General features: G+C 68.4%; 1 protein-coding gene across 1 annotated transcript; it reads left to right on the top strand.

Moving 5' to 3' along the window:
- Window positions 1–544: 544 nt before the first annotated feature.
- LOC138843583 (urease accessory protein UreE-like) lies at window positions 545–4,021 on the top strand. Its single transcript, XM_070048207.1, has 2 exons — window positions 545–653; window positions 3,820–4,021. Exons 1-2 carry the CDS (start codon window positions 590–592, stop codon window positions 3,990–3,992), a joined length of 237 nt encoding a protein of 78 aa, XP_069904308.1. The 5' UTR covers window positions 545–589; the 3' UTR covers window positions 3,993–4,021.
- The last annotated feature ends 4,522 nt before the right edge of the window (window positions 4,022–8,543 follow it).

Genomic DNA, 8,543 nt, shown 5'->3' with positions numbered 1-8,543 from the left:
GACACGGTGCTCAGTTGCCGTCCTGGAGGGCCCAGAGGATTGCTCGAGGTGTGCCCACCAGGCCCCTCCCCTGAGACAGGGGCCTGGCTGGGTGCCGTCAGGCTCTTTCTTGGCTGCCCCTGGAACCCGGAGGTGGCCCTTGCCTGGTTCCTGGATCCTTTCACTTCCCCTTCCTCGTCGCCTTGCCGTGTGGAAGGGAAGGGCCGCTCTTAGCCCGCCAGCCCTGGCCAAGGAGGGGAACCCACTTGGAGGGTGGGGTGGCACCAAGGCCTTGCGCGGCCCAACGCACAAGGGGGGACGGCGGGCCCTCGCCCTGGCCCCGGTGCCACCAGTTTCCCTTGGTCGGGATTCTTTGTGGCCTAGGCAGGCAGGGGCCCATGCTGTCTCCGCACTGACCTAGGCACCCACCCACATGAGGCGTCGGGAGGTGTGGGGCCGGGAGAACATTTCTCTGCCTGGTTTCCTAGGCGGAGGCAGGTGTGTTGTCGGCAAAGACCCTCACTCAGGCCAAGTGTGTGATGTCTCTTCTTCTTCCGCAGACGCCGAGCCCGGCACCCGGGAACCTGTTCCGGACGTGCCGCTCCCAACCATGACTCCCAGCACCGAGGCTGACCACGACCACGACCACGACCACGACCATGACCACGACCACGGTAGGGGCCCGTGTGCCTTGTGTCCTCTGCCCCTGGGAGCCCGCTGGGCTGCCGGGGCTCCTTGAGCGAGAACGGGCTTTCCTATTGCCTCCGGGACCGGGAAGGTGTCGCCATGCGATTCCTTGTCCCGAAACGCTGGCCTGTGCTCTGGAGCTGCGGGGACGTCCTCGGGGCTCTGCCCGGGAAGGATGTGCTCCCTGGGGAGAGAGGGGCCGCGGTGCGAGTCAGGCGCTCCGAGACGGGGCCGTGTGTCCTCCCGGGTTCTCTGGTTGGCTGCACGCTGCCTGGGCCTGTCCGCAGGTTGTCCGTTTCTCTGCGTGGTGGTCTGCTAAGCCATGCGGGAGGGGCGTAGGCTTCCCCGCCCCCCACGTCTGCTCCCGCCATGACCCCGGGGGTCTGGTGCAGCACGCCCAGCCCGCATGCCTGGCGTTGCCACGGAGGCTGCGAGTGCAGAAGCCTCATGGGACCCGGCGTGGAGTGCCCCACTGCCCCTGGTGGCCCAGTGTGCGCAGCGGACTTAGGCGCGGGCACGCTGGGCTCCGCGAGGATGGTGCTCTGTGCCTCTGCCTCTCCTGAGACGTCCTTGCCTTCCTCTTGGCGTTGGCTGGTCTCCGAGCTCCCGGGACAGCGTCCAGGAGGCGTGGCCGCTGCCTGAGGACAAGTCCTCGATGTGCCCTCTGACGCTGGCACGAGCGTGTTCTGGACCCGTGCCGTGCCCCCAGGCAGCTGGGGAGTTGTCTGCCGTGTAGTCCGGCGGGCCACCAGGAGAATCTGACCCAGTGTCCTGGATGGGCCAGTTCCCAGTCGTGCGCTCGTGGCCCAGACCGGACCCGGGCTGGTGTGTGGAGCCAGCCACGCGGGCCCGTCTGTCCTCCGTGCCCTGAGTGGGCGCAGATGAGAGAGGGCGCGGTTGCTCCGTCCGCTTTTCTCCCCTCTCGCCCCCGTGCGGGGAGCCGTCCAGCGGGGCCTGGCTGGACTGAGCCCGTGCCGGACACGGTGCTCAGTTGCCGTCCTGGAGGGCCCAGAGGATTGCTCGAGGTGTGCCCACCAGGCCCCTCCCCTGAGACAGGGGCCTGGCTGGGTGCCGTCAGGCTCTTTCTTGGCTGCCCCTGGAACCCGGAGGTGGCCCTTGCCTGGTTCCTGGATCCTTTCACTTCCCCTTCCTCGTCGCCTTGCCGTGTGGAAGGGAAGGGCCGCTCTTAGCCCGCCAGCCCTGGCCAAGGAGGGGAACCCACTTGGAGGGTGGGGTGGCACCAAGGCCTTGCGCGGCCCAACGCACAAGGGGGGACGGCGGGCCCTCGCCCTGGCCCCGGTGCCACCCGTTTCCCTTGGTCGGGATTCTTTGTGGCCTAGGCAGGCAGGCGCCCATGCTGTCTCCGCACTGACCTAGGCACCCACCCACATGAGGCGTCGGGAGGTGTGGGGCCGGGAGAACATTTCTCTGCCTGGTTTCCTAGGCGGAGGCAGGTGTGTTGTCGGCAAAGACCCTCACTCAGGCCAAGTGTGTGATGTCTCTTCTTCTTCCGCAGACGCCGAGCCCGGCACCCGGGAACCTGTTCCGGACGTGCCGCTCCCAACCATGACTCCCAGCACCGAGGCTGACCACGACCACAACCACGACCACGACCACGACCACGGTAGGGGCCCGTGTGCCTTGTGTCCTCTGCCCCTGGGAGCCCGCTGGGCTGCCGGGGCTCCTTGAGCGAGAACGGGCTTTCCTATTGCCTCCGGGACCGGGAAGGTGTCGCCATGCGATTCCTTGTCCCGAAACGCTGGCCTGTGCTCTGGAGCTGCGGGGACGTCCTCGGGGCTCTGCCCGGGAAGGATGTGCTCCCTGGGGAGAGAGGGGCCGCGGTGCGAGTCAGGCGCTCCGAGACGGGGCCGTGTGTCCTCCCGGGTTCTCTGGTTGGCTGCACGCTGCCTGGGCCTGTCCGCAGGTTGTCCGTTTCTCTGCGTGGTGGTCTGCTAAGCCGTGCGGGAGGGGCGTAGGCTTCCCCGCCCCCCACGTCTGCTCCCGCCATGACCCCGGGGGTCTGGTGCAGCACGCCCAGCCCGCATGCCTGGCGTTGCCACGGAGGCTGCGAGTGCAGAAGCCTCATGGGACCCGGCGTGGAGTGCCCCACTGCCCCTGGTGGCCCAGTGTGCGCAGCGGACTTAGGCGCGGGCACGCTGGGCTCCGCGAGGATGGTGCTCTGTGCCTCTGCCTCTCCTGAGACGTCCTTGCCTTCCTCTTGGCGTTGGCTGGTCTCCGAGCTCCCGGGACAGCGTCCAGGAGGCGTGGCCGCTGCCTGAGGACAAGTCCTCGATGTGCCCTCTGACGCTGGCACGAGCGTGTTCTGGACCCGTGCCGTGCCCCCAGGCAGCTGGGGAGTTGTCTGCCGTGTAGTCCGGCGGGCCACCAGGAGAATCTGACCCAGTGTCCTGGATGGGCCAGTTCGCAGTCGTGCGCTCGTGGCCCAGACCGGACCCGTGCTGGTGTGTGGAGCCAGCCACGCGGGCCCGTCTGTCCTCCGTGCCCTGAGTGGGCGCAGATGAGAGAGGGCGCGGTTGCTCCGTCCGCTTTTCTCCCCTCTCGCCCCCGTGCGGGGAGCCGTCCAGCGGGGCCTGGCTGGACTGAGCCCGTGCCGGACACGGTGCTCAGTTGCCGTCCTGGAGGGCCCAGAGGATTGCTCGAGGTGTGCCCACCAGGCCCCTCCCCTGAGACAGGGGCCTGGCTGGGTGCCGTCAGGCTCTTTCTTGGCTGCCCCTGGAACCCGGAGGTGACCCTTGCCTGGTTCCTGGATCCTTTCACTTCCCCTTCCTCGTCGCCTTGCCGTGTGGAAGGGAAGGGCCGCTCTTAGCCCGCCAGCCCTGGCCAAGGAGGGGAACCCACTTGGAGGGTGGGGTGGCACCAAGGCCTTGCGCGGCCCAACGCACAAGGGGGGACGGCGGGCCCTCGCCCTGGCCCCGGTGCCACCCGTTTCCCTTGGTCGGGATTCTTTGTGGCCTAGGCAGGCAGGCGCCCATGCTGTCTCCGCACTGACCTAGGCACCCACCCACATGAGGCGTCGGGAGGTGTGGGGCCGGGAGAACATTTCTCTGCCTGGTTTCCTAGGCGGAGGCAGGTGTGTTGTCGGCAAAGACCCTCACTCAGGCCAAGTGTGTGATGTCTCTTCTTCTTCCGCAGACGCCGAGCCCGGCACCCGGGAACCTGTTCCGGACGTGCCGCTCCCAACCATGACTCCCAGCACCGAGGCTGACCACGACCACGACCACGACCATGACCACGACCACGGTAGGGGCCCGTGTGCCTTGTGTCCTCTGCCCCTGGGAGCCCGCTGGGCTGCCGGGGCTCCTTGAGCGAGAACGGGCTTTCCTATTGCCTCCGGGACCGGGAAGGTGTCGCCATGCGATTCCTTGTCCCGAAACGCTGGCCTGTGCTCTGGAGCTGCGGGGACGTCCTCGGGGCTCTGCCCGGGAAGGATGTGCTCCCTGGGGAGAGAGGGGCCGCGGTGCGAGTCAGGCGCTCCGAGACGGGGCCGTGTGTCCTCCCGGGTTCTCTGGTTGGCTGCACGCTGCCTGGGCCTGTCCGCAGGTTGTCCGTTTCTCTGCGTGGTGGTCTGCTAAGCCGTGCGGGAGGGGCGTAGGCTTCCCCGCCCCCCACGTCTGCTCCCGCCATGACCCCGGGGGTCTGGTGCAGCACGCCCAGCCCGCATGCCTGGCGTTGCCACGGAGGCTGCGAGTGCAGAAGCCTCATGGGACCCGGCGTGGAGTGCCCCACTGCCCCTGGTGGCCCAGTGTGCGCAGCGGACTTAGGCGCGGGCACGCTGGGCTCCGCGAGGATGGTGCTCTGTGCCTCTGCCTCTCCTGAGACGTCCTTGCCTTCCTCTTGGCGTTGGCTGGTCTCCGAGCTCCCGGGACAGCGTCCAGGAGGCGTGGCCGCTGCCTGAGGACAAGTCCTCGATGTGCCCTCTGACGCTGGCACGAGCGTGTTCTGGACCCGTGCCGTGCCCCCAGGCAGCTGGGGAGTTGTCTGCCGTGTAGTCCGGCGGGCCACCAGGAGAATCTGACCCAGTGTCCTGGATGGGCCAGTTCCCAGTCGTGCGCTCGTGGCCCAGACCGGACCCGGGCTGGTGTGTGGAGCCAGCCACGCGGGCCCGTCTGTCCTCCGTGCCCTGAGTGGGCGCAGATGAGAGAGGGCGCGGTTGCTCCGTCCGCTTTTCTCCCCTCTCGCCCCCGTGCGGGGAGCCGTCCAGCGGGGCCTGGCTGGACTGAGCCCGTGCCGGACACGGTGCTCAGTTGCCGTCCTGGAGGGCCCAGAGGATTGCTCGAGGTGTGCCCACCAGGCCCCTCCCCTGAGACAGGGGGCTGGCTGGGTGCCGTCAGGCTCTTTCTTGGCTGCCCCTGGAACCCGGAGGTGGCCCTTGCCTGGTTCCTGGATCCTTTCACTTCCCCTTCCTCGTCGCCTTGCCGTGTGGAAGGGAAGGGCCGCTCTTAGCCCGCCAGCCCTGGCCAAGGAGGGGAACCCACTTGGAGGGTGGGGTGGCACCAAGGCCTTGCGCGGCCCAACGCACAAGGGGGGACGGCGGGCCCTCGCCCTGGCCCCGGTGCCACCCGTTTCCCTTGGTCGGGATTCTTTGTGGCCTAGGCAGGCAGGCGCCCATGCTGTCTCCGCACTGACCTAGGCACCCACCCACATGAGGCGTCGGGAGGTGTGGGGCCGGGAGAACATTTCTCTGCCTGGTTTCCTAGGCGGAGGCAGGTGTGTTGTCGGCAAAGACCCTCACTCAGGCCAAGTGTGTGATGTCTCTTCTTCTTCCGCAGACGCCGAGCCCGGCACCCGGGAACCTGTTCCGGACGTGCCGCTCCCAACCATGACTCCCAGCACCGAGGCTGACCACGACCACAACCACGACCACGACCACGACCACGGTAGGGGCCCGTGTGCCTTGTGTCCTCTGCCCCTGGGAGCCCGCTGGGCTGCCGGGGCTCCTTGAGCGAGAACGGGCTTTCCTATTGCCTCCGGGACCGGGAAGGTGTCGCCATGCGATTCCTTGTCCCGAAACGCTGGCCTGTGCTCTGGAGCTGCGGGGACGTCCTCGGGGCTCTGCCCGGGAAGGATGTGCTCCCTGGGGAGAGAGGGGCCGCGGTGCGAGTCAGGCGCTCCGAGACGGGGCCGTGTGTCCTCCCGGGTTCTCTGGTTGGCTGCACGCTGCCTGGGCCTGTCCGCAGGTTGTCCGTTTCTCTGCGTGGTGGTCTGCTAAGCCGTGCGGGAGGGGCGTAGGCTTCCCCGCCCCCCACGTCTGCTCCCGCCATGACCCCGGGGGTCTGGTGCAGCACGCCCAGCCCGCATGCCTGGCGTTGCCACGGAGGCTGCGAGTGCAGAAGCCTCATGGGACCCGGCGTGGAGTGCCCCACTGCCCCTGGTGGCCCAGTGTGCGCAGCGGACTTAGGCGCGGGCACGCTGGGCTCCGCGAGGATGGTGCTCTGTGCCTCTGCCTCTCCTGAGACGTCCTTGCCTTCCTCTTGGCGTTGGCTGGTCTCCGAGCTCCCGGGACAGCGTCCAGGAGGCGTGGCCGCTGCCTGAGGACAAGTCCTCGATGTGCCCTCTGACGCTGGCACGAGCGTGTTCTGGACCCGTGCCGTGCCCCCAGGCAGCTGGGGAGTTGTCTGCCGTGTAGTCCGGCGGGCCACCAGGAGAATCTGACCCAGTGTCCTGGATGGGCCAGTTCGCAGTCGTGCGCTCGTGGCCCAGACCGGACCCGTGCTGGTGTGTGGAGCCAGCCACGCGGGCCCGTCTGTCCTCCGTGCCCTGAGTGGGCGCAGATGAGAGAGGGCGCGGTTGCTCCGTCCGCTTTTCTCCCCTCTCGCCCCCGTGCGGGGAGCCGTCCAGCGGGGCCTGGCTGGACTGAGCCCGTGCCGGACACGGTGCTCAGTTGCCGTCCTGGAGGGCCCAGAGGATTGCTCGAGGTGTGCCCACCAGGCCCCTCCCCTGAGACAGGGGCCTGGCTGGGTGCCGTCAGGCTCTTTCTTGGCTGCCCCTGGAACCCGGAGGTGACCCTTGCCTGGTTCCTGGATCCTTTCACTTCCCCTTCCTCGTCGCCTTGCCGTGTGGAAGGGAAGGGCCGCTCTTAGCCCGCCAGCCCTGGCCAAGGAGGGGAACCCACTTGGAGGGTGGGGTGGCACCAAGGCCTTGCGCGGCCCAACGCACAAGGGGGGACGGCGGGCCCTCGCCCTGGCCCCGGTGCCACCCGTTTCCCTTGGTCGGGATTCTTTGTGGCCTAGGCAGGCAGGCGCCCATGCTGTCTCCGCACTGACCTAGGCACCCACCCACATGAGGCGTCGGGAGGTGTGGGGCCGGGAGAACATTTCTCTGCCTGGTTTCCTAGGCGGAGGCAGGTGTGTTGTCGGCAAAGACCCTCACTCAGGCCAAGTGTGTGATGTCTCTTCTTCTTCCGCAGACGCCGAGCCCGGCACCCGGGAACCTGTTCCGGACGTGCCGCTCCCAACCATGACTCCCAGCACCGAGGCTGACCACGACCACGACCACGACCACGACCACGGTAGGGGCCCGTGTGCCTTGTGTCCTCTGCCCCTGGGAGCCCGCTGGGCTGCCGGGGCTCCTTGAGCGAGAACGGGCTTTCCTATTGCCTCCGGGACCGGGAAGGTGTCGCCATGCGATTCCTTGTCCCGAAACGCTGGCCTGTGCTCTGGAGCTGCGGGGACGTCCTCGGGGCTCTGCCCGGGAAGGATGTGCTCCCTGGGGAGAGAGGGGCCGCGGTGCGAGTCAGGCGCTCCGAGACGGGGCCGTGTGTCCTCCCGGGTGCTCTGGTTGGCTGCACGCTGCCTGGGCCTGTCCGCAGGTTGTCCGTTTCTCTGCGTGGTGGTCTGCTAAGCCGTGCGGGAGGGGCGTAGGCTTCCCCGCCCCCCACGTCTGCTCCCGCCATGACCCCGGGGGTCTGGTGCAGCACGCCCAGCCCGCATGCCTGGCGTCGCCACGGAGGCTGCGAGTGCAGAAGCCTCATGGGACCCGGCGTGGAGTGCCCCACTGCCCCTGGTGGCCCAGTGTGCGCAGCGGACTTAGGCGCGGGCACGCTGGGCTCCGCGAGGATGGTGCTCTGTGCCTCTGCCTCTCCTGAGACGTCCTTGCCTTCCTCTTGGCGTTGGCTGGTCTCCGAGCTCCCGGGACAGCGTCCAGGAGGCGTGGCCGCTGCCTGAGGACAAGTCCTCGATGTGCCCTCTGACGCTGGCACGAGCGTGTTCTGGACCCGTGCCGTGCCCCCAGGCAGCTGGGGAGTTGTCTGCCGTGTAGTCCGGCGGGCCACCAGGAGAATCTGACCCAGTGTCCTGGATGGGCCAGTTCCCAGTCGTGCGCTCGTGGCCCAGACCAGACCCGGGCTGGTGTGTGGAGCCAGCCACGCGGGCCCGTCTGTCCTCCGTGCCCTGAGTGGGCGCAGATGAGAGAGGGCGCGGTTGCTCCGTCCGCTTTTCTCCCCTCTCGCCCCCGTGCGGGGAGCCGTCCAGCGGGGCCTGGCTGGACTGAGCCCGTGCCGGACACGGTGCTCAGTTGCCGTCCTGGAGGGCCCAGAGGATTGCTCGAGGTGTGCCCACCAGGCCCCTCCCCTGAGACAGGGGGCTGGCTGGGTGCCGTCAGGCTCTTTCTTGGCTGCCCCTGGAACCCGGAGGTGGCCCTTGCCTGGTTCCTGGATCCTTTCACTTCCCCTTCCTCGTCGCCTTGCCGTGTGGAAGGGAAGGGCCGCTCTTAGCCCGCCAGCCCTGGCCAAGGAGGGGAACCCACTTGGAGGGTGGGGTGGCACCAAGGCCTTGCGCGGCCCAACGCACAAGGGGGGACGGCGGGCCCTCGCCCTGGCCCCGGTGCCACCCGTTTCCCTTGGTCGGGATTCTTTGTGG

The sequence above is a fragment of the Oryctolagus cuniculus genome, chromosome 8 (assembly GCF_964237555.1).
Source record: "Oryctolagus cuniculus chromosome 8, mOryCun1.1, whole genome shotgun sequence".
Lineage (NCBI taxonomy): Eukaryota > Metazoa > Chordata > Mammalia > Lagomorpha > Leporidae > Oryctolagus > Oryctolagus cuniculus.
This window is presented reverse-complemented; position numbering and strand designations above follow the sequence as displayed.